Source organism: Cucurbita moschata, unplaced genomic scaffold (assembly GCF_002738365.1).
Source record: "Cucurbita moschata cultivar Rifu unplaced genomic scaffold, Cmos_1.0 Cmo_Scf00012, whole genome shotgun sequence".
NCBI classification, from domain to species: Eukaryota; Viridiplantae; Streptophyta; class Magnoliopsida; order Cucurbitales; family Cucurbitaceae; genus Cucurbita; species Cucurbita moschata.
Window position 1 is genome coordinate 1,779,840 of NW_019268528.1, and position 24,280 is coordinate 1,804,119.

Below are 24,280 nucleotides of genomic sequence, written 5' to 3' on the forward strand. Positions count from 1 at the left end.
TGTGGAAGCTCGTGTTGGGCTGGAAAGTCACATGAAACACGAGGAATAAACAAAGCCTTTTGGTTTCAATGATCAACGAATCAGCGCCAACGATTTGTTTCGTTCGCTGTGGGGGACAGTGCAGAGGCACCCCAGAAAGGCTAGAAGCTTTTGTCGAACTTCATTACAAAATAATGGAAGTTAAAGCCAGAGCTCCTGGGAAAATCATACTCGCCGGTGAACACGCCGTCGTCCATGGTTCCACCGCCGTCGCTGCTTCCGTCAACCTCTACACTACAGCTTCAGTTCGATTGCCATGTTCTTCAGGTGCTCATTCTATCTCTCTCACTCTCATTTGAGGTTGACTTTTATTTGGGTGTTTGGAACTGAAGCGTATGATATGGAAGGTGAATTTGAAGAGTATTAGTTTCCTTCATGTGCCTGTTCTAATTTGCTTGATTCCCATTTGAATTTTGATGATATTTCTATGTCATTTTTATGGGGTGTTATTAACGCTTCCTTTTGTAGATATTACATCTCGGTTAGGTATCATATTTGACCCTCTGGTATGATATTTAATCTTCCATTAAGGTTTGCTATAGGTATCGTATTCGATCCTTGTATGATATTCAATTTTCTATTACGATTTATCATAGGTATCATATTTGACATTTGTATGATATTTAGTCTTCGATTACGATTTACCATAGGTATCATATTTAACCTTGTATGATATTTAGTCTTCCATTTCGGTTTACCATAGACATCATATTTCACCTTGTATGATATTTAGCCTTCCATTACGGTTTACCATAAGTATCATATTTGATCTTGTATGATATTCAGCCTTCCTACGGTTTACCATGGTATCATATTTGACCCTTGTATGATATTTAGCCTTCCATTATGGTTTATCATAGGCATCATATTTGACCCTTCATGATATTTAGCCTTCCATTACGGTTTACTATAGACATTATATTTGACCCTTATGATATTTCGCCTTCCATTCCGATTTATCATAGGTATCATATTTGACCCTTGTATCGTATTTGGCCTTCCATTATGCTTTACCATAGACATCATATTTGACCCTTTATGATATACAGCCTTCCATTACGATTTACCATAGGTATCATATTTGACCTTTGTATCATATTTAGCCTTCCACTATGGTTTACCATATGTATCATATTCGACCTTATATGATATTTAGTCTTCCATTACGGTTTACCATATGTATCAGATTTGACCCCGGTTTGATATTTAGTCTTCCATTCCAGTTTACCATAGGTATCGTATTTGACCCTTGTATGATATTTATCCTTCCATACCATAGGTATCGTAAAAGACAAATATTTTGTATCCATTTATTGTTCTTTTCATTTCCTTGGTAACTTTCACCACCGTTTAAGTACGGTGATTTTAGCAAATATTCTCACCCTCGAGTCTTTACCCACACTTTTCCTCATCAAATTACATTTCTTATCAGACAAGGATGATATTGTGAAACTCCAACTGAAGGACCTAGCACTTGAGTTTGCATGGCCAGTTAGTAGAATCAAGGAGGCTTTGGGTGGATTCGTTGGTCCCATCTCGACACCCACATCATGCCCTGCTGAGTGCTTGAAAGCAATTGCATCTCTTGTTGAGTATCAAAACATTCCGGAGGCTAAAATTAAGCTTGCCTCTGGAGTGTCAGCATTCCTTTGGCTCTATTCTTCCATTCTAAGGTTTGTATTTCATTCATGAAAGGTTTGAAAGATTTTAACTTGTTCATCCTCCATTTCACTTATTATGCTCTCTTGTCTTTCAGATTTGTGCCTGTTGATGTAGCCATCACGTCTGAGCTTCCTCTTGGATCAGGCTTGGGCTCATCTGCTGCATTTTGTGTTGCCATTTCAGCTGCTCTGCTTGCTTTATCAGGCTCTGTGAATGTCGATCAGGAGCAGTGTGGATGGATGGTATGTAAAGAAGATGAGCTAGTTTTGTTGAACAAGTGGGCCTTTGAGGGTGAAAAGATAATCCATGGAAAACCTTCTGGAATAGACAATACTGTGAGCACATATGGTATGCAAAATCCATTTTCTTCTTATCGTAATCCTCTCACTTTGAGATCCCACGTCGGTTGCAGAGGGAAACGAAGTATTCCTTATAAGGGTGTGGAAATCTCTCTCTAGTAGACGCGTTTTAAAACCGTGAGGCTGATGGCGATGCGTAACGGGTCAAAGCAAACAATATCTGCTAGCGGTGGGCTTGGGCCGTTACAAATGACATTAGAGCCAGACACCGAGCGGTGTGCTAGCGAGGATGCTGGACCCTCAAGGGGGGTGGATTGTAAGATCTCATATCGGTTGGAGAGGCGAACGAAGCATTCCTTAGAAGGGTGTGGAAACCTCTCCCTAGTAGATGCGTTTTAAAACCGTGAGGCTGACGGCGATATGTAACGGGTCAAAGTGAATAATATCTGCTAGTGGTAAGCTTTGACTATTACGAATAGTATCAGAGCTAGACATAGGGCGATGTGCCAGAGAGGACGCTGGACCCACGAGGGGGGTGGATTGTGAGATCCCATATCGGTTGGAAGGGGGAACGAAGCATTCCTTATAAGGGTGTCGAAACCTCTCCCTAGTGGATGCGTTTTAAAATCGTGAGGCTGACGGCGAAACGTAACGGGTCAAAGCGGACAATATTTGTCAACGGTGGGTTTGGGCTGTTACAAATGATATCAGAGCCAGACATTGGACGGTGTGCCAGCGAGAACGCTGGACCCTCAAGAGGGGTGGATTGTGGGATCCCAATCGGTTGGAGAGGGCAACAAACCATTTATAAGGGTGTGAAAACCTCTCCGTAGCAAACGTGTTTTAAAACCGTGAAGTTGACGACAATACGTAACAGATGAAAGCAAACAATATCTACTAGCAGTAGACTTGAACTGTTACAAATGGTATCAGAGCCAGACACCAAGCAATGTGCCAGCGAGGATGCTGGACCCCTAAAGGGAGTGGATTGTGAGATCCCACATCGGTTGGAGAGTGGAATGCTTGGAGAGTGGAATGAAGCATTCCTTATAAGGGTGTGGAAACCTCTCTCTAGTAGACGCGTTTTAAATCGGGGAGGTTGACGGCGATACATAACGGGTCAAAGCAGACAATATCTAATAGCAGTAGGCTTGGGCTATTACATTTTCAAACCTCAATTCGTATCAATGTTCTTGTCTATCTCATACAAGAAAATCCTATGTATCAGGTAGCATGATCAAGTTCAGGTCAGGCAGTTTGGATCTCATTAAATCCAATATGCCATTGGAAATGCTTGTTACAAACACAAAGGTTGGAAGAAACACAAAGGCTTTAGTGGCTGGTGTTTCAGAAAGGGCCATCAGACATCCTGATGCAATGAGCTCTGTGTTCAACGCTGTCGATTCTATCAGCAAGGAGTTATCAATCCTTCTTCAGTCATCAGCTCATGACGACATGTCCCTAACTCAGAAGGAAGAACAGTTGGCAGAGTTGATGGAAATGAATCAAGGCTTACTTCAGTGTATGGGGATAAGCCATGGTTCTATCGAAACCGTCCTCCAAACGACTTCGAAATACGGGCTAGTTTCCAAATTGACAGGAGCTGGAGCTGGAGGCTGTGTTCTTACGCTGTTGCCTAACTGTATCCTTTTTCTGTTTATGGAGTATTATGGCTTTGACTCTTCATATGCTCTTAAACAACATTGCCACGGGTCCAATGTGATCAATTAATGGGACTTAGTTGGAAAATGTTCTTGTAAGATCCCACATCAGTTGAGGTTTGTTGAGCCTCAAAGGAGAGTAGATTGTGAGATCTCACGTCGGTTGGAGAGGAGAATGATGCATTCTTTATAAGGGTGTTGAAACCTCTCCCTAGAAGACACATTTTGAAACCTTGAGGAAAACCCCGAAAGAAAAAATTCAAAAAAGACAATATCTATTAGCGGTGGGCTTGGATTGTTACAGTTCTCACTCTATCATTAGCTCAAGTAGCTGTCGTTTCTGGCGTTTATGTCACCTTTTAATGACTCCCTTCAGAATTATGGGAAGTGATAAGTTTCAAAATATTATCAGTTTTCTAACTGATACGGTTTCATTAGATGCAATGATAAGTGATTTATCTTATTGCAACCACAAGCAGCATATTTTTTTATGTATTTTCTTAACTATGTGGAACAGTGCTTTCAGGGACCATTGTTGATGAAGTAATTGCAGAGCTCGAGTCATGTGGGTTTGAATGCTTCATAGCTGGGATTGGAGGAAAAGGGGCCGAGATCTCGTTCCATGATTTAGTTTGAAAAATTTTCAAGCGATTCTTTGAATGAAATGAACTCTTTTTCTTTTGTTTCTTTCCTTTCACGAAGTTTAATAAACTTGCATGTAATTTGAAGATTTCTTAAAATCATGATTCACTTCTCGGTAGACGTATTAGGTTGGTCTCACTTTGATATGCACACATCTTGACGGTATATTTATAATTTGCAAGAGATAGACGACGTGCAAAATAGAGAAAAACAGTGCACATTAGTATGGTACTTGTCACACTGGCCCAGGTTAAATAAACAAGTTTAGCGCCGAATTTAGTCTTTGGGTCGAAGGCCTAAAGAGATGGTTAGTAAATGATCAACTTGATGATTAGCTCGTCTTCACCCGGATTCGTCAAGCACAATTTTACTCATAGAGGATGAAATACTTAAATGTCAACTAAAGTTAGCCTACTCTAATTACTTTATAGTGTGATTTGGCTTAATTTCATTAATAGGCAACCTAGTTTGAATGACTGGAAAATTATCTTATACATAACGATCCGCAAATATAATCCATATTATTTAAGACCTGTTTGGAGGTAGAGTTAGCAATGATAGTGATTTAATGTATCTAAGTCCAAATTTTTACAATTCATACCATAGATAGGTTTAGAAAGATCTTTCGAGTTCTAAAACTTAGAGGTGTACATGAGTTGGGTTGGATTAGATTGGGTTGAGAGAATTTTAGACCAACTTAAAATTTCGGGTTGGTATCTGACCCAACCTAACCTTATTTTTATAAAATTTTGGAAAAGACAACAAAGAACAAAATTGTAAAGGATGAAAACAACTAAAGAGTTGTTCCATTTACTCCATCAGGAATGGATGTATAAAGTTAAACAGGAACCTAATACCCTTCATGAATAAAGCAAATATTGCTACAACAAGCAAATTATAAAGCTATCAAAATGGGAGAAGAACCAAAAAAGATAAGTACCTTATATACCGGTTATTTGCTCAACTCTTCCTTGTCCAAACAAACCTGTTGCCTGCTCCTTGACCTTGACCTTGCAGCAGAATCATGGCCTTGGCCTCCCAGAAACTTGGCTTCTTCCAAATTTTTACAATTCATACCATAGATAGGTTTAGAAAGATCTTTCGAGTTCTAAAACTTAGAGGTGTACATGAGTTGGGTTGGATTAGATTGGGTTGAGAGAATTTTAGACCAACTTAAAATTTCGGGTTGGTATCTGACCCAACCTAACCTTATTTTTATAAAATTTTGGAAAAGACAACAAAGAACAAAATTGTAAAGGATGAAAACAACTAAAGCGTTGTTCCATTTACTCCATCAGGAATGGATGTATAAAGTTAAACAGGAACCTAATACCCTTCATGAATAAAGCAAATATTGCTACAACAAGCAAATTATAAAGCTATCAAAATGGGAGAAGAACCAAAAAAGATAAGTACCTTATATACCGGTTATTTGCTCAACTCTTCCTTGTCCAAACAAACCTGTTGCCTGCTCCTTGACCTTGACCTTGCAGCAGAATCATGGCCTTGGCCTCCCAGAAACTTGGCTTCTTCCTCTACAGCCTTGCCCATGTCTTGCTGCTATTGGCAGGCTTAGTGCATTGTGATGGTTATCTCTCTCTCCTCTAGTTCCACAGCACTATACACACAAACACAAGAGTTTCGTAACTCCTAATCGGGTTCGGTTAGAAATCACGACTCTCCATAATAGTATGATATTGTCTATTTTGAACATAAGCTTTCATGGTTTTGCTTCTAGTTTCGCCGACCAAAAAGCTCATATAAATGAAGATTGCATTCTTTACTTATAAACCAATGATCTTCTCCTTTAGTCAGACTACTTCTCTTAATAATCCTGGCTCATGTTTGGCTGTCTGTAAACACACAAACAGTTCCATAGTTCCCATATCATTTTCTCAATGCTGCCTCACAAAAGCTTACACTCAATTATATCTATCATTTTGCAGTGAAGGAAGCGCTTTTCAAAGCCATGAACGGGTACAGAGAGTTAAGTAAACTTCCCTCCATGAAGAGGAACTCCAAAGCAGACTGCCTCGTCATGCAAATGGCTTGGGAATTCGATGACCAGTCGACCATCATCAGCAAGTTCATCAGCGGCTCCACCATCTCTCCAAGCAACCTCACCCAACTACCCAGTCTCCCCGACTACCTATTGCAGTGTAAGATCGAGCTCAACAACACGAAAACGGGTCTGATCTTGCCCCTCTACATCCCCAGCTTGGTGTTGAATCTTGTTCTCGATGGATGTACAGGTTCCCAAATGACCAAGTACTTGAGCAAACCTGAATTCACGTCGGTGGGAATTGGGTATTATCAACAATGGGCAGTGATCGCTTTGGGCACCGATTCGCCCCTCGGAAGCTTTAATTCTGCCGTGAATTTGTCTGATCTGGGCCTTAGATATTTTTACTTCGCGTCGTCCTTGTTGGTAGGGTTGTTTCTTCTCTCTTGTTGAGACCGTTGTGTGCTGGTTTCCATCTGAAACGACATGTCGGCATGGTTAGGAAAATTTGAAGGCGTGGTTGCACAATAATTGACTTCTTATATTTTTATTAATTATGAAAATGTCCATGATTATCACTTTTTATTTTTTATTTATTTTTGGATAAGAAAAGCATGCTTTATGGATGCGTTTATGTTTGGCTAGAATTTAGAAAGATTTTAATTGTTTTTTAAGAGTTACAGTAATATTTATATTAAAAAATTGAAATAAAAGACACTGGGTTAAATGTGTTCGTGGAATCTAATTACCAAAAATTAAATAGTTTTAAGAGTTTTTCAACTTTCTTTTTAATAAAATATAAAACAATTCAAAAAAGTCATGAAACATAGTCAATTAAATAAGAATAGTACCTTAAGTAAAGTTGATATATATAGAAATATAAATGTAGTTTACTGATTAATTAATACACCTATTTTAATTTCTTTTCAAGTAGGAAATTCAAACTTCATTTTCACTTTTATTGTATTTAAAGAAAAGAATCTTCAATTTTGATATCTAACTACTCATCTTCTACTAACATATTAGGTATATAAAAAAGTTCCAACATAATTTTTAATGGGTCTTAGATTACAAAATGCGGCATCTTTTTATTCTTAGATTTTGAGTTTAGCTTTTAAATCTTAAATTTTTTATATTTTACACCTCTCCTCTTAAATAACTGTGACTTGTGTTAGTTTTTTGTTTTTGGTATTTGGTGTTAATATTTAATAAATTAAACTATTGAAAAGCTAACTCAAATTATTAAAATTGGACATTAGTGAATACTCAAGATAAATGAATAAGATATTAATGTGTATTGACCAAAAAGAAACTAAATTCAACATCGCTACATTTTGAAAGTGAAGTGCAAGTAAAATTTGAAAATCAAACAGAAATAATACTCAAAATCTAAAGCTTAAAAGCTTAAAGATCAAACATAAATCGTGTAATATTTTGAAATCTAACATCAAACAGGGACCACACTAAAAATCTAAGAATATATCAGGAAACAATACTCAAAATCTAAAGATAAATACTTTGATCCTATTTAACATTGTTAAGGATTGGATAAGTGTTAAATACAAAAGCAAAAGAGAGGGGAAGGAGGTTCGAAAATTGGGATGGAAATGCATGGGAAGAGGGGCAGGTGGAAGAGGTTGGAAGAAGAAACGTGTCTTTTTAGGCTGTCAAAATTGCTCTTCCAAAAGGGCACCTGGAATGGCCACAACAAAACACCAACCCTATCTACACTCTGTTTTCTTTTATAAATAATAATAATTCCCCACACCCTCCAACTCTTCATTCATCCACTTCAACATAATGTCTTCTCCTTCTTACTTTTCTATCTTTGGCGTTTTCGCCATTGCCTTCCTCTTCTTCTCCTCTCCTGTTCTCTCCAAAGGTACTCTCTCTGTCTCTCTCTCTCTCTCCCCCTGCTTCTTCTTTTCCAGTTGTTTCTGTGCTTTGCATGTATATTTGAAACTACATACCTCTACCGTGAAATCTAATTCAAAGAACAGGGGACCAAAATTGGTACTTTTACCTAAATTATTTTCCCTCGAAATCTTTGGGTTGTTCTTTACCCCACCCATATACATGTTTGGATTTTTTTTTTTTTTTTTTTTTTTTAATGGGAGGGAAAGGACAAATCCGAGGGTAGAATCTCAAAATGGATGAGTATTATCTCAAAGTCTATGGATGAGTATGATCTCAAAATCAATGGGTAGAATCTCTCACTTCTTTAATTCTTTTTGACTTAAAAACAACCCCCACTTGAGCTATTTGGTTGTTTTTATCCCCCATGTACATATTTGGTTCCTTTTTTTTTTTTTTCGATTGAAGATAAGAGGACAGTTCAAATTTGAAGTGGCTATGTGGTATCAATTATCCTTCCAACATCGATATCGATAGTTGAATCCCAACTCCTAAGCTAGCGTTCTAGGAGAATCAGCCTCTGATTCAACACCTAAGCTAGCGTTCTAGGTGAATCAGCCTCTGATTCAACACCTAAGCTAGCGTTCTAGGAGAATCAGCTTCATTTGAGAGAAAAATTGAAGGCAGATATGACTAAAATATGTCTATTAAGAACTAAATTGAAAAGAAAAAAGAAACAAAATCTTAATGTAGGAAGATTTATTAGAATATTACACAACACCAGGAGGTGGATTTGAACCTCTAAAAAAAACACCATACCTAGGAGATGGATTTGAACTTCAAAGATTTCTTAGTTTAGGAAGATCTCTTAGAATATTACAACATACCTAGGAGATGGATTTGAACTTGTAAAAAAAGACAAGAATAGGATTTTTGTGGCATATTATCGAATAGCTTTGTGTAACCCAAATTTCTAAGCAGGACAGTTTAATTAACAGATTGTTGTAAATTTGTATAAACATTGTAGAAACGTGCCTAGATAATTGTTTCCTTTTTTAATTTTAAATCATATCTGATTTAAAGAAACTGTTTTCTTAAAATCTGATCATGACTAGAGTTGAATTATGCATATAATTAGCATTTTATTCCAAGGAATTCCCATACTTCCTATGCCTTACCTTGTTCTTTTGCACTTTCTTTTTTTATTTATTTTTTATTTTTGTTAATTCTTACCTCGAGAAAATTTATCATCACCAATTTTTAAGAGATTGAACTAATTAGACAAATAAGAAATCGAAGGCACCTTATTAGTTGTGTAAAAAAGAAGAATACCAATCACCTGATTGCAGATGAAGAAGACAACCTTCTCCAAGGCCTAAACAGCTACCGACAAGCACAGAACCTCCCACCGCTCGCAAAGAACGCAAAAGCCGATTGTATTGCTGAGGAGATCGCGGATGACAACAAAGACCAACCCTGCGCTGTCACCACCGCCAAATCAAACGTGGTGCCAAGCCGCCCGTCGCAGATCACGAAGTTTATGGATTACGCCGAGAAATGCAAGGTGGACATCAACACCACCACGGACGCCATCGTGATGCCAGTATGCGTGCCAAAGCTGGTCCAGACTCTGCTTCTCGCGAACTACACGCACTCGCAGTACGCTAAGTATTTGAACGATTCGAGGTTCGTCGGCGCCGGTGTCGGCTCGGAGGACGACTGGATGGTGGTGGTTCTGACGACCGGAGCATCCGGCGGGAGCTTTGAAGGATCGGGAACGGAGTCGTTGATGGCTTCGGTTTGGGGATGCGTGGCATTGGCTCTGTTAGGGCTTATGATCGGGAATTTTGTGAGATTGTAGAAAATGAGTTTGGATTTTTGGCGCCAAAGTTCGTAGTTTCGTTTGCTTTTATAGGTTGGAATGTGTATGAACGACGTCGTATCATATCATTTTAATGGGACGGTTTTATCCTTTTTTAAGTATTTCATTATTTTTTTAAACACCAAAATTTAAAAGGAGATAACCTAATAGGACGAACTATGACGCTCGGACGTTCCTTTGCGTAGAATGAAACATTCGGGTATGGAAACTTTTTTTCCGACAATGATACGTGATACGTACGGATAAAAATGGACAATATCGGCTAGCTATAGGTTTGAGTTGTTATATCTCTTTTTCAGTCTTTGAAGTGTTTCGGAGCATATGATTTAATAATTCGATTCGTGATTATTTTTCATGGTCCGATCTTATGCAATACTCATTGCATAGGACGCCTACATGTGTCCGCTAACATATCTTCACATGTACAGTTTAGTGATTGCCTCCACTCACATGTCTCACTAGTGGTGACATTGTTTATATCATATACCAAGTGTTTATATCATATACCAAGTGGGCTGCTTCTTCACTAGTGGTCACATTGTTTATATCATATACCAAGTGGGCTGCTTCTATAGTGTCTTCATGATAGGTACTCTACTCAACTTCATGATAGGTACTCAACTTTATCCCTGTACTATAGATCATTTTGACTATATATTTAAACTTTATGTACTATAGATCATTTTGACTATATATTTAAACTTTATCCATAATTATATTATAGTCAGAGGGTTTTTAGTGACTATATATTTAAATTTTATCCATAATTTATTATAGTCAGAGTGTTTTTAATGACTATATATTTAAACTTTATCCATAATTATATTATAGTCAGAGTGTTCTTAATGACTATATATTTATACTTTATCCATAATTATATTATAGTCAGAGTGTTCTTAATGACTATATATTTAAACTTTATCCATAATTATATTATAGTCACGACTATATATTTAAACTTTATCCATAATTATATTATAGTCAGAGTGATCTTAGTTTGTTGGATAATTTATTAGAATCACTCTTAGTTTGTTGCATAGTTTATTAGAATTAGATTAATGATGTTAAAATTCACTTTATTCAATAACCGTTACTGAATAATTATTAATAATAACTTTATTGAAAATACAATATGTTTTTGTTTACTAATGAGTTTGAAATTTTTTAAATTAGGGCATCATGGACCCATGCATTTTAATTGGCCGGTTTTATCTTTAAAAATATTTTACCTTATTTTTAATGATTAAAAATATTTAAATTATAAAAATTTGTATAAATTCTAAATTATTATATAGTAAAATTTATCAACTTTTTTTTATAGAGTGAACAGTTATTTTATAGACCAAAATATTATTATTATTATTAAATAATAAAATAATATATATTTTTTTATTTTTTAAGAATAACCTATAAAATGGAGCGACTAATAGGAGAAAAAAATTATAATTTAATATAATGAGTCCAAATAACAGAGACCAGTTGGATACACTCTGTATATTCCGGCTAAGATGCGCGGCGCGCGCATTTGCAGAGCATCAAAGCCTTGAATCTCAATTCTATCGACGCCGACGGTGAGAACCGGCCGCAGAGGAGAACACAGGGATAGAGGGACTCTTCGCTATGGTGGAGGATGACGACGATTGGGGCGATTTCGTCGACCATTCCTCTCAGATCGGCGATGGTTTCGATCTCTTCGGTGGACTCTCCTGTGCCCGGCCTTCTCCCAATTCAAACTCCTCCTCCGACATGTCCCCGAATATTCAGTGGGCGAAGTCTCAGGGGGCTATTCCGCTTTCCATTTTTGGGGAGGAGGAAGAGGAGGAGGAGTTTGGATCCGGTGTAGTTGGTTCTAGTGTTGGGTTTGGAGAGATTTCGTCTGTTGGGAAAGAGAGTGGTTCGGCGAAGAAGGGAGGGGGTTTGGGTGTTGGGGTTCGGATTGATGATTTGATAGCGAATTTGTATGGTCCAAATCAGCAGATCAAAGCGGGAAGTCCATTGAAATCGAACATGGAATTCGATTCTTTGAACTTCAGTACTTCGTTGGATTTTAAATCTAGTGACTCCAATTTGAATGTCAATGGGGTTCATTCTTATGCTAGCCAGACCAATTTCGAAAGCGATTTTAGAGGTTTTGAAGCTAATGGAGTGAAGTCTAATGGGTTCCATTCTGACTTGACAAACGTCGGTGAGAGCAATGAGGATGACGGTGAGGAGGTGGCCGATTTTGATGGCTGGGAATTTAAGGCTGCAGAGTCAGCTACGCCAACGGGTGATGCTCAGAAAGCCAAGGTAAACGAACAGGGGAAGTTGAAATTAGACTTCGTAAATTGGTTTCGTTTTCAAATTTCTTGGAGCTCCAATGAATTGGAATGCAAGTACTAGTTTCTTAGAGTTCCAATATATTAGAAGTAGAAGCTAGCAAAACAAAGTTCAAAGATTAGATAGGAGTTCAGAGTTTTGTTGTTGTTCATTTTATTAATTTCAAAATAACAGTAGGAGCTACTCATTTTCATAACCATACCAGGAAGAACTGGTTTTTGAACTATTTCATTTGAAGATAGAGCCTCCAATGCAAATTGAAGGTGCAATTCGGGCGGGTATTATTGTTTCTTTACTTCACAATTACCAACTCTATATTGTTTAAGGTTACTGGAACATGCTGAGAAATTTATAGATTTCTGTTAACTACTACCTATTCTCGGTTTGTGCATTACTTCCAACTTATACTGGAGATTCCTAGTGTTGTGCTTGATTGGTTATTCGAGCCTTTTAAAATAATGTGTATGAACTGCTATGTGTATAAGAGATGATACTTTAAGGTTGACATTCTATAATCTGAAGGTTGACACAACAAGACAAGAAGCTTTTGATGGAGTAGCACAGGCATTTGAGTTTGCAATCAATGGACATAACCATGGAGATTTAATTGTAAAATCAAATGGAGCTGTTAACGACATAGATGAATGGGACGTCGGTTTTAATCTTGATGCAAGCCCTGTGGCCCAACATGGTGTTGTATCAAACTCCCAAAATAAAAATGGTCAGAATGATCTAGATTGTGGCTTGAATCCTTCTCCTATTGATCGGAATGCCAATGGTGATGGACATGTTTGGGATTTCAAGGATGCTTTTTCTGATGCATCAGACTATAAGTTGGTGAGTTGGTATGAATTTTTTTAGCATTATATTGAGAAGGTTAAGATATTTAATAAGATGGATCATGCTAAAACTTCTATTTTCATTGTAGGAAGAGTTGAAACCTGTCATCATTCCCCCTAATGGTGTAGAGGTGCTTGTTCCGAATGGTAGTGTCGATGTTTCTTTGTTCGCTCCTGGGATTTCTGACAAATCTAATGAACAACAAAATTTTGACTTAAGTTTCAACCTGAATTGGGGGAAAGAAGACAATAATCTTTTGAATGGAAACCAGGATGGCAACTTCCCTGATACTGGGAGAGATTTAAACACTTCTCTAGCTAACGAGAATGACGATTTCAGTGAGAATATTTGGGATTTCAAGTCTGCACTTTCAGATTCTGGATCAAACAATAAGGTTTTTTTTTTAAGTCTGTCATATTCATGATATTTAAGTTCCATTTTCTCTGTATTTGAAATTGATGTTCCACATCTTATTTGGCTGTAGGGAGAGCCAGTTGAACCTTTGGCTGGTCTTGAAGCACCTGCTTTTGATTTTAGCTATAGTAGTCAGGTGGTTGCTCATATCTCCTGATGTATGATAAATTTTTATGGAGTTGCTTCAATTTTTGCCTCTGTGTTCTAGATGGCAAAGTTTCCAATAATTTGAAATTCATACCTTTCCTCTTATATTGGTGTCGGGGTCGGGGTCGATTCCCCAAACCTTATAATTGTAAATACTATGAATATGGATTATCTAACTATTCTTGTTCTAGTTTTGTGCACCTGAAGAAATATTGTGCTTTGGGTTGTAATGATTGCTTCTTTCAAATTTTTTTCTTTCAGAGGAATTTAGAGTTATTGTCCAGTCACCGGAAGGCCTTGCCCTTGTCAATTCTTGAAGATGAAGAGCTGGAAACTGCGGATGATTTTACAATGAATCAAGATGCTTCTACCTTTATATCTGTCACCAGTGAAGGACGTGATAACAAGAATCCTGGTTCTAATGTATCTATCAATGACATGATATCAAGTCTATATAATCAAGCTGAGAAAAATGGTTCCATCAATTATTCCCCTGAAGAAAATGAAAATGGAACAAATTTATCATCAAGGATGTCACATTCCGATTTAGGCAATGATGATGATGATTCCTGGGAATTCAAGGATGCATCACCGAATGTTAACGTGACCGATCAAACTTATGTTACCATTCTTGGAGATTTACCCAAGCCATCATCTACGAAGCTACAGTTTGATTGTTACATGGATTTTTATCACAAGTTAAATCTTGTTTTGAACCATGTTGTTCACGGCCTTCTTGGGAATTTAGAGGTCGGTAATCTTATGAATATGTCGTCCTTCCACGAAATGTGTTATTAACGTTGTTTAATTTGTTTTTAATTTTCTTCCTTGATAGAATGCTCAAAGTAATACCTCTCTTTCCGGTGAAAATGCAAAATTAAGAGCCATTTGTGAAGAAATTCAGGTTTGTAGCCATGCTTGCTTCATTCTTACTGGCTTTTCTTTTATTATTATCTTTTCAATTTTAAGCCGTGATGTATACTTTCTTTGATTGTTTGTGTAAACACTAAACACTATTGTTAAAACTTGTTGTTTACCTTATGTATATGCATCTCTTTTCATAAATCATTATGAAACATAATTGCTATGAGATGACAATCCATGTCTTTCATATGGAATGTGTGGTATTTTTCCGCGAACTCCTGAACATAATTTTCTTATTTCTTCAGAATTTCAGTGCCGAACTGTCCCAAGAGAACTTCACGACTGATAACTTCTCATCAGATGTTTTCCTTCCAAAAAATGCTTTCAGTGAAATCTTTGAAATGTTGCGGGATCCAAGGTTTCATATTCTGGATGAAGAATTCCAGTTGTCGGAAAGGTTACCATTGGTAAGACTATCTTGCATTAGGATGATACATATTTCTTTTTGACGGAAACAAACGCTAATTATTATCTTTTAGAAATTTGAATTTCCTAGTGTTCATGTTCCAGAATCACACACCATTTCCTAAATGTTGAATGCACAAACCCAAATTTTTGTTTAATTCCTTCTGTTTCAAGCATGAATGCGTTTTTTAATTACAAATGATTTAGGATTGTCTTGATTGATGCAGTGAATAAGGGTGTTCTACTCTGGTATATTTTCTAGAGTTTTGAATTTTATGGAATATTTTTGTATTTTTTAAGTACATGTCTAAATTACACTCTTATGCACTACAGTAATTCTTTTGGCTTCAGAAGCTAACTGTTTGAATATTCTGTCCTTGGTTATGGATATTACTTGATATTACTTGTTCTATTGATAGGCAGAAAATGATTTGACATCAGCTGTTGAGCTCTTGAAACACGCTGTGTCAACTCTGAAGATTCTCAAACTTGTGTCAGTGGAGAAGCAATCTAATTATGTTTCCATATGGAACGAAATGATGTTTATTTGCTTTCAAGAACTAAAACATGGTGCTTTGATTTGGAACGAATCCATACAGAGAAATGTTGAAAGTTACATATTATCTGAACTTCAAGGTACTGACTGCATCATTTAGCTCTATGGATAATATTGCAAGTTGCAAGTTAGCTGACCAGTTCTTAATCTGTCATTGTTTCAGGAAAACGGTATATCTGCGCCCTTGGAGAGATTTATAGGGTAGTTCAAGTGCTTAGAGCCTCAGTTACACTTTACAAGCCATGGATACTGTTGGGTCAGGTTGATCCCAGTGGCTTGATTTCTCTTCTAAATGAGTGCTCCAATATTTGGACGAGTTCAGGACTCGTTGAGGCTCTCTGCAAGACTGATGGTCCTATTGATTGCAAGGCATTATTGGATTCTATCAATTTTATTCAGAATCTTGATGAATGGGGTCTGAGAAAGCATGTTCTCTTCGGACAACAGCCTACTTGTAATCTATCACTCGTAAATGCTGAATCAATTCCAGGTATCCACGATTTCATTATACTCTCTTTTTTCGAACTTGGAAATCGAACTTTAATAGAACCAAAGATTACAAAAGAAGGGGAGATGAGTTATCAACCCACCCACTGATGAATGAGCCTACAGAGAACCTACTCCAATGTTCTTGAAGATATATAGAAATAGAAATGAAAAGAAAAAATGGACAATTACAAACGAAATGCAAGAGTATATACCAAAAGATCCCCAAAGAGCTAACAAGATTCCAAATTTCCAATTACACGTTACAATTGAGACCTCTAGATTTCTGTTGATATCGACACCTTGATTCCACCGTAGTGTTGTGCATGAACTCAAAATTTACTTAGCACTAGATATTATTGATCTGCTGGGATTTCAGAAAGAAAAAAAGAATAGAATTCTGTCAATCTAATACTATTCCCATTTCTATCTTTATGCCCTATGTAAAAATCATTTTTACAGTTCCATCTTCCTGATATTTTGATTTGGCATTAGGCTTGGATTTGGTGGTCTGGGATGGGGAGAGCTACTTTTTGAAGCTTGCAAACTTGTGGGCAAATCTAATAGACCGCGATCCTCCATTCATTCAGCACCCAAATAATAGGTGATAAGAGGGTTGAGTTGATTTGTATGATAGTCTGGATGATGTGGCTGTTGCTATTTTCTCCAAATTCGTCCCAGATGCTCGTCCGTGTCGATGTTTAATAGGAAACGCTAGATAATTTCACATCTTGAGATGAAAGTAAGAAAGGAGAATACTTTCTGGCCATTCAAGAAGATCCAAATAAATCCATCTGGGTCTCTTGGGAGCCATTCTTTAGAAGAGCCGCTACATAGCAATTGAAGATGTTTCATATCTGTATCATATTGTGCCCAGAACTGGATGGATTCAGACCACTGCATAGATAGAGAGAAATTTCCTTTCATTCCTTCTGGTTCTTGTTTAGATGTTATATTTCTAGTTCAGAATCCCAGAATCAGAGTGAGGTTTGTACACTGTATATATAGATTTTTTCCAGAACCATTGTGGTATTTTTAGTTTGTGAAGGTAATTGATTCCATTTTTCCCATTGTTTTAACAGTTTGCACCAAGATATTGTCTTACTGCTGCAACGCCTCAGATGAATGGGTATGCTCTGAAAATCTTTCATGTGTAGTAGTGTAGCATTTCATTACTAAACATTTTAGTCGATTAACAACTCTTGCACATGATCAAGTCTATTAATAAGAGCTTGATTGTTGATTGTTGAAATGGTAGGGTTACAAACTATTTTACAAAGAGTAATTGAGTACAAAATTTATGGCATTACCTATGGTCATGCTATTATTGACCAGAACCCTCTAACAAAAAATCCTGCATTTCAACCTAAAATATGGAACTCTCCACAGAGGATATATTAATTTCTAACCAACAAGATTGCATTGTTTCCATGTTATTGCTTCTTCTCCTTCTTTATCACAGGTTTTTGGCCTTTATTGACACCTTCAGCTACTCTTTAGTCTAGGCTTAGTAAGAAATAGATACCTTCTGGTTGCAAGTATTAAAACCCATGTACTTGAAGTGATCTTCTCTTTTATCATCAAAAGCAGAGCTGAACTAAGTACCGTTTTCAAGATCTGTGCTTGCAATCCCTTGAAAAATCCTAGTATCCCTTCTTTTCTCCATATAGAACGGACAACACCCGGAACTGTTCGGCGGACGTTTGGACGATGTTCTTTCGTTTCGTTGTCATGTGCAGCTTGGATCATCACCTTACACCTGCGTGCGGAGAAAAATCTTTAGTGTTTCAACATGCCAGTGTGAGAAGGATAAGGATGTGAAAGAAATATAGTGCACCTGATTGCAGGATATGTCAAAAGGGTGGCAATGCTTTTTGAAATTGCACCTATTACAAAAGCTGTAAAAGCAGAAAGGACAACTGGAGATGAACCTTTTTCTGCTTTGTTCTGTTTTCCTTTGAGGATGTTCTGCTTTAGCTGATCAAATACTGTGTACTGAAGTAAAATCATAGTTGTTGTGTTAAATCCAGAGTGCAGCCACAAAAAGGAATGTTTAGAAGAAGATAAATTGGCTGGATTGAACGGTAAGAGTACACCGCCCAAGCCCAAGTCAGGCAAGAAGCCTACCACTAGCAGATATTGTCTTCTTTGATTTTTCCTTTCGGGCTTCCCCTCAAAGTTTTTAAAACGTGTCTGCTATGGAGAGGTTTCCACACCCTTACAAAAAAGTGTATCGTTCTCCTCCCCAATCATTGTGGAATCTCACAATCCACCCCCCTTCGGGACCCAGCATTCTCACTAGCACTCCTTTCCTTCTCCATTCGATGTGGGACTCCCCAAATCCACTCCCTTCGGTGCCCAGCGTCCTTGCACACCACCTCATGTCCACTCCCTTCGGGGCTCAGCCTCCTCGCTGGCATATAGTCTGGTGTCTAGCTCTAAAATCAACTGTAACAGCCCAATCCCACCGCTAGCAGACATAGTCCTCTTTGGGCTTCCCCTCAAGGTTTTTAAAACGCGTCTGCTAGGAAAAGGTTTCCACACTCTTATAAAGAATACTTCGTTCTCCTCCCCAACCGATGTGGGATCTCACTGACCACTAATGATCTCAGTCTCACCAGGTACAAACACATGGATGGTTGAAAAAATGAGCATGGACAGGAGAAGTACCTGAATGGCAGGGTTTGAAGTCAGCAGCAATGAAATTCCAAGACCATCAAATGCATCACTCCAACTGCCCTCTGTCAGGGTCTGGAAAAGCCCTTTCGATTTTCCGAAAGCACTAGTCTGCATTCGTGAGGAGGCTGTATCCAAGGGCTACACAAGGAAAAACCAAGAAAACCATTTTTTTTATGTGTTTCAGTTAAGCCATTAAACTTCAATATTTCATCAAGATGCGCTCTTGTGCATACAAGACTTCTCGAAGAGGCTTGGAACTTCATATACCGACAACGTTCATCGAACTTTGCAGCTCGATGTTGCACTCAATAACAAGCAAGCCACTCTTTTAACAAGCAGAACTGCTGAACTGAGAAACTATAACATATGAATGAATAAGAAGCCAAAACCATATTCTGCTTTACAAGAACTAAGCCCAATATAGCAATGACCAGAATCCCAAACACAATTCATACTCACTCTTCTAGGTAGCCAAAACAATGATATGCCAGCCTCAACAAACATCGTATAAGATGTCGAGATCTATGATTTTCTTTCCTTGTTTTGTGATTTTATCTCATTTTCAGGAATTGCAACATCAAAAGAACATGTCTTACGGATCATAAACAAGAATCTATGGCAATTAAAGTAATAGTATGCTTTCTTCTAAGAACTCAAATTCAGGGCCTGCAAAAGTGGAAAGCTAAAGTTTTGATATTTCAACCTGAGTTAAAATGGCATTGCAAGCTCCCGCAGCAGCAGCGAGTAAGAGGTTTGCTTTTGTTCCAATTGATTTAGCCCCAGTTTTTGCCAGATATAGTCTTTTGAAGTAGCTATACCCATAGAAGTACAAAAACTGAGAAACAAAAGATTGTAGATTCTTGGTTCCCAGTCCCTGGTACAGCGAAAGAACTTGATTCGATTTTATCGCTTCCCACAACACATCTGAAAGATACCTATACAAGCCAAACCCAATGGAATTAATAGAGATGCCAAAAGGAAAACAACATCCAACGTTTTTATGGCATTGAATTAGTTTTCTTGCAGAAAAGCAGCACCATTTTGAACCAGGAGGCCATTGCAGTGGTTATGTTGTGTTGTGTCAAAGGTGTTAATCAATAGCAAGTTTTGTGTATTGATTCGTTCTTCCACAAGCATCACTTCATTGATGATCTAAAAGCCATGAACCCAAACAAGCCTTGTTTTTTTCATCCCTACTTCAATTCAATCATCTTACATCCGAGGGGAACGAAGTATTCCTTATAAGGGTGTGGAAACCTCTCCCTAACAGACACGTTTTAAAACCTTGAGGGGAAGCGGGGAAGCCTGGAAGGGAAAGCCCAAAGAGGACAATATTTGCTAGTGGTGGGCTTGGGCTGTTACAAATAGTATTAGAACCAGTCAGCGAGGACGCTGGGTCCTCAAGAGAGGTGGATTGTGAGATCCTACATCGGTTGGAGAGGGGAACCAAGTATTCCTTATTAGGGTGTCGAAATCTTTCTCTAGCCGACACGTTTTAAAACCTTGAGGGGAAGTCTGAAGGGGAAAGCCCAAAGAGGACAATATCTGCTAACGGTGTGCTTGGACTGTTACACAAGATTCCTATGAGCCTACAACACGGAGCTAGCAAAATACATAACAGGGGCTTTTCCAGATTCCAAGCAGGCTGAATTAGCCACAGATGCTTTCAAATTATCCCAAAACTCCCACCAACCGCTTCAGAAATGCTCAAACACTTTAGATCATTCGATTCAAACTTAAAGAGAAGGAACAAGCCTTACAACCAAAAATTCGCTGAAACTAACTACGACGCCTGAACAGTCATGAGATCAATGACGTGATGGATTTTCAATTATCTTAAGATCGGATTAACTCGATTTACTATAGATTTTCCTTCAAAAACAGGGTAACAATAGCAGCAATGATAGCCCAGATCACGATTTGAAAGCAAAACGAGAAAGTTCCCAAAACAAGGAAGAAACCGTCGAGATAACAGGGGAATACACAAAAATCCATATCAAGAAAAGCAAATACGAAGCTGTGGGCAACCTGTATTTCTGTTGGCCATGGGCTTGAACCTCGGCTTGGTACTTGGACTTGCAGGTATCAAGCGGGTACAAGATGGTGGTGCTAACGAGCGAACCGATCGCACCGGAAGTAGCCTCCGAGAGCGATTCGAGATCAGAACTCATGGCTCTCTCGTTCTATGAATGAAATTTCAAGCAATTTCAAATGGGTTTCTCTCGTTTCGGTGAGTAAGGCTTTAAATAGGCACAAGCACATGAAGAAGACGGGGAATTGCGTAGCAAGAGAATTTAGCGCGTCATGGTAGTGACATCTTTTGAAAGAATAAGCGCCACCGTTCGGCGTGTCGGCCGTCGGATTATGTTCACGGCGACTGGATCGACGGAGAAGATTGATCCAATTCTTCGGCCCCATTTAGCCTTCGTTTCCGATTTGAAGAGAAACTCTCAGCTACCCTCTTTGAACACTAGTGGTCGCTAGCTGCATGTTCCACGTGTATTATATATTTTTGTGGAAGTGTTCACGCTCACCAAAAGGACGGTGACCATCTAAGTCCACTGCTAGTAAATATTATCCATTTTAACTCGTTACGTATAGCCGTCAATCTTATGCTTCTAAAACACGTATGTTAGAGAGAGATTACCACATCCATATAAGGAATACTTCGTTCTCCTCTATAACTGATGTGATGTCTCACAATCTACCCTCTTGTAATCCACGTCCTCGTTTGTAACAATCCAAATTCACTGCTAGTAGATATTGTCTATTATAGCTCGTTACTATCACTATCAACCTCACGATTTTAAAACGCATATGCTAGGAAGAGGTTTCCAAATTCTTATGAAGAATGTTTCGTTCTCCTCTTCAACCAACGTGGATTTTCACTAGGACTGATGTCTCAAGGAAACAAAATGAAACATGAGCTCAATTTTGTCAAAATAAACTGTGTCGTATATTAGCCCAAATTGGCCCGAAGTCCAAACTAAAAAGATTAAGCCAACTTAAATTAAGCTCGTTGGGTCTCCAAACTCCCGAGGATCAAATACCCTTTTGAGAACCAAAAATACTTCAAAGATCATGGAGCTTAGAAGCCAAATTTAAGCCAAATACTTTAAAATAAATAACAAAATTTGAAGAGATTTTTTAAAATAATTTAGAGAAAAAAAAGGGAAAAAAATCCCGAATTTGATTGAAAATACGGAAATTCTGTGCACTTCTGGGTAACCTTAGAGTGGAGTATATTAATTTTATTTATTTTCATATTTTGAAAAATAAACCAGGAGAAGAAGAGAACGCATTTTTGTCTCTCTGCGTAATCGAACACTTCTTTCCTTCTTTTTCTCTCTCTCTTCTTCCCGACGCATCCATAGCCGCCGCGCCGCTGCCACTTCTGCCAGCAGCTCCACCCCATCGCCGACGCCGCTGCTGCTGCTGACGCCTCCGCGTCTGGTGGCGCTTTACAGCTTTCCACCTTCAGATAGAATAATCCCAAAGGTCAGTGGATTCACGGTCGATTACCTTCAATACTACGATATCACCCTTCAATTGTCGTTTGTTATTTCATTATTTCACTGATTACTCACACTCCGAAAAACGCTTTGATTGGATTTTATTTTGAGTCTCTATACGGAATTTCATTGGATTTGTGATTTTCTTTTAGGTGTTCAAGAATTCGGTTTTTGTTAGAGATGACTGGATTTTTTTATTTGTGTTTTTATGATGTCAATGTTTTTGTTGTCTGTTCTTATGAAATTGTCAAGTCACTGATGGTTCTTTTGGGATTTCCCTTATGCAGTCTTTGGCCTTCCAATGGCAAGAGCGCCAGCTGGTAATGTACAATCAGGTGGCAGGAGCGGGGTTCGTATAGTTATCGCTGGGGACCGCGGTACCGGAAAGTCGAGCTTGATCGTAACTGCCGCGGCTGACAATTTTCCAGTGAATGTTCCCCCAGTATTGCCACCGACGAGGCTGCCCGAAGACTTTTGCCCGGATCGAGTTCCCACCACAATCATCGACACTTCATCACGGTATTACTTGCTATGTTTGTTTTGTTTTTCATTTTTAGTCTGTCTCGATGCGGAAATAGTGTACGAAAAGAATGTTTGTTTCTAATTTCTTTAGTTTCCTAGACTGATAGTTCACCATCCCGCTCGATTTAATGCGAGTTTTCCCCTAACTTCCAACTGGAAAATATAGTTCAGGAATTCTTGCTAATAGAGTTTTGCCCAAGGTATTCAAGGGGAAGTTTTGAGGACTCTATGGTTTTCTTTTTGTTTGTTTGTTTTTCCCTCCCAGCACTGAGGATAGTGCAAAAGTTGCTGAAGAACTTAAGAGAGCTGATGCAGTGGTGCTAACTTATGCTTGTGATCAGCCTCACACCCTTGATCGGCTGAGTACATTTTGGCTTCCAAAGCTTCGTCAATTGGAGGTTAGTTAACTTTGCTCCCTCCTTGGATCTTGGTGGATGGGAAATGACTTAGTAATAAAATCCCCGATGTTGGTGCTAACATAATAAGATTATATACGCAAGTCTCTTTAATCTGAAAACCTAAGCATCCCCTTTCCTAAATCAGATCAGTATTTTCTATGTTATTTTTATCATTTTTATTGATGTGATTATAATGGTTTAAACGAGCAGGTGAGGGTTCCAGTTATAGTGGTGGGCTGTAAACTGGATTTGAGAGATGAGAATCAGCAGGTGAGCTTGGAGCAGGTTATGTCCCCAATAATGCAGCAGTTTCGAGAAATTGAAACATGCATCGAGTGTTCAGCATTTAAACATATTCAGGTATATTTCATCTATCAATGGAATTGTTGGTCTTCTAAAAAAATCAGGTATTTTGTTGCTCTCTTACTCAGGATTGTATAAAAAAGAAAAAGAAAAATAAACTGTCCGACTATTGTGCTGCATCGGTACCTTGTTTCCATTTTGTTGAAGATTGCAATTGCGTCCATTTTCATTTATTGTTCCATGCTAATTCTTGGCTGAGTTATGTTTTCGTGCTTATATGAAAATCTTGCCATCTATGCCTAGTAGATATTAATTTTCTTATCCCACAATTTTCCGTAGTTCATTTTTAAAGCAACAGAATTGTATGTTCTCAACGTTGTATTATTCCATTTGCAGATTCCTGAGGTCTTTTACTATGCCCAAAAAGCTGTACTTCACCCAACAGGCCCACTTTTTGATCAAGAAACTCAAACTCTAAAACCTAGATGCGTTCGGGCGCTGAAGCGGATATTTATTCTTTGTGATCACGATAAAGATGGTGCTCTGAGTGATGCCGAACTGAATGATTTTCAGGTCTTCCTTCCCATAGTTTACAATTTTTTTTGGCAACACCTCATCAAGTATTTATTTATATGTTAGTTACATTGCCTGACATTTTGTAATACCTGTGCCTAAAAAGGCTGACTTGACTCTATGGAGCTCTTATTAATGTTTTTTTTTTTTTTTTTTTTTTT

At 38.0% G+C, this 24,280-nt stretch overlaps 5 protein-coding genes across 6 annotated transcripts in view; 4 read left to right on the forward strand and 1 right to left on the reverse strand.

Annotated features, from left to right (window-relative positions):
• The first annotated feature begins 85 nt into the window (after positions 1–85).
• Positions 86–4,428, forward strand: LOC111450731 (mevalonate kinase-like). The gene is made up of 5 exons (XM_023090990.1): positions 86–306; positions 1,472–1,712; positions 1,796–2,049; positions 3,229–3,642; positions 4,179–4,428. The coding sequence occupies exons 1-5, from the start codon at positions 174–176 to the stop codon at positions 4,295–4,297; spliced, it is 1,161 nt and encodes a 386-aa protein (XP_022946758.1). The 5' UTR covers positions 86–173; the 3' UTR covers positions 4,298–4,428.
• A 3,633-nt stretch (positions 4,429–8,061) lies between these two features.
• On the forward strand, positions 8,062–10,115 carry LOC111450734 (uncharacterized GPI-anchored protein At3g06035). The gene is made up of 2 exons (XM_023090993.1): positions 8,062–8,187; positions 9,509–10,115. The coding sequence occupies exons 1-2, from the start codon at positions 8,106–8,108 to the stop codon at positions 10,018–10,020; spliced, it is 594 nt and encodes a 197-aa protein (XP_022946761.1). The 5' UTR covers positions 8,062–8,105; the 3' UTR covers positions 10,021–10,115.
• Positions 10,116–11,501: 1,386 nt separating this feature from the next.
• On the forward strand, positions 11,502–17,384 carry LOC111450729. Of its 2 annotated transcripts, XR_002711868.1 has the most exons (11): positions 11,502–12,330; positions 12,883–13,197; positions 13,289–13,594; positions 13,685–13,750; positions 14,023–14,511; positions 14,597–14,665; positions 14,931–15,092; positions 15,510–15,726; positions 15,810–16,136; positions 16,628–17,119; positions 17,215–17,384. XR_002711868.1 is itself a non-coding variant. In XM_023090987.1 (10 exons), the coding sequence occupies exons 1-10, from the start codon at positions 11,662–11,664 to the stop codon at positions 16,738–16,740; spliced, it is 2,733 nt and encodes a 910-aa protein (XP_022946755.1). In that variant the 5' UTR covers positions 11,502–11,661; the 3' UTR covers positions 16,741–17,211. The 2 variants fall into 2 exon arrangements, 1 of the variants encoding a protein (XP_022946755.1); XM_023090987.1 differs by lacking the exon at positions 17,215–17,384 and having other exon boundaries at positions 16,628–17,211.
• LOC111450732 (peroxisomal adenine nucleotide carrier 1-like) lies at positions 17,335–21,290 on the reverse strand. The gene is made up of 5 exons (XM_023090991.1): positions 20,840–21,290; positions 19,515–19,746; positions 18,803–18,949; positions 17,970–18,127; positions 17,335–17,891 (listed from the first exon to the last, which is right to left on the reverse strand). The coding sequence occupies exons 1-5, from the start codon at positions 20,980–20,982 to the stop codon at positions 17,618–17,620; spliced, it is 954 nt and encodes a 317-aa protein (XP_022946759.1). The 5' UTR covers positions 20,983–21,290; the 3' UTR covers positions 17,335–17,617.
• Positions 21,291–22,090: 800 nt separating this feature from the next.
• Positions 22,091–24,280, forward strand: part of LOC111450730 (mitochondrial Rho GTPase 1-like) — a 10,041-nt gene continuing 7,851 nt past the window's right edge. Inside the window, exons 1-5 of the mRNA XM_023090988.1 lie at positions 22,091–22,309; positions 22,611–22,842; positions 23,111–23,243; positions 23,454–23,603; positions 23,943–24,119. Of these exons, the coding sequence (XP_022946756.1) occupies positions 22,625–22,842; positions 23,111–23,243; positions 23,454–23,603; positions 23,943–24,119 (678 nt within the window). The 5' untranslated portion in view covers positions 22,091–22,309; positions 22,611–22,624. The remainder of the gene's footprint in view (positions 22,310–22,610; positions 22,843–23,110; positions 23,244–23,453; positions 23,604–23,942; positions 24,120–24,280) is intronic.

What these genes read in the sequence shown, in the direction of transcription:
- LOC111450729 (XM_023090987.1), top strand. Translation starts at nt 11,662, where the DNA reads ATGGTGGAGGATGACGACGATTGGGGCGATTTCGTCGACCATTCCTCT. An exon ending in ATGCATCAGACTATAAGTTG is followed by an intron (nt 13,198 to 13,288) that starts GTGAGTTGGTAT and finishes TTTTCATTGTAG; the next exon opens with GAAGAGTTGAAACCTGTCAT. An exon ending in AAATGCTGAATCAATTCCAG is followed by an intron (nt 16,137 to 16,627) that starts GTATCCACGATT and finishes ATTTGGCATTAG; the next exon opens with GCTTGGATTTGGTGGTCTGG.
- LOC111450732 (XM_023090991.1), bottom strand. Translation starts at nt 20,982, where the DNA reads ATGAGTTCTGATCTCGAATCGCTCTCGGAGGCTACTTCCGGTGCGATC. An exon ending in CATGGCCAACAGAAATACAG is followed by an intron (nt 19,747 to 20,839) that starts GTTGCCCACAGC and finishes TGGCTTGTATAG; the next exon opens with GTATCTTTCAGATGTGTTGT. An exon ending in TTGACATATCCTGCAATCAG is followed by an intron (nt 17,892 to 17,969) that starts GTGCACTATATT and finishes CTCCGCACGCAG; the next exon opens with GTGTAAGGTGATGATCCAAG.
- LOC111450731 (XM_023090990.1), top strand. Translation starts at nt 174, where the DNA reads ATGGAAGTTAAAGCCAGAGCTCCTGGGAAAATCATACTCGCCGGTGAA. An exon ending in CTCTATTCTTCCATTCTAAG is followed by an intron (nt 1,713 to 1,795) that starts GTTTGTATTTCA and finishes CTTGTCTTTCAG; the next exon opens with ATTTGTGCCTGTTGATGTAG. An exon ending in CAATACTGTGAGCACATATG is followed by an intron (nt 2,050 to 3,228) that starts GTATGCAAAATC and finishes CCTATGTATCAG; the next exon opens with GTAGCATGATCAAGTTCAGG.
- LOC111450734 (XM_023090993.1), top strand. Translation starts at nt 8,106, where the DNA reads ATGTCTTCTCCTTCTTACTTTTCTATCTTTGGCGTTTTCGCCATTGCC. An exon ending in CTCTCCTGTTCTCTCCAAAG is followed by an intron (nt 8,188 to 9,508) that starts GTACTCTCTCTG and finishes ACCTGATTGCAG; the next exon opens with ATGAAGAAGACAACCTTCTC.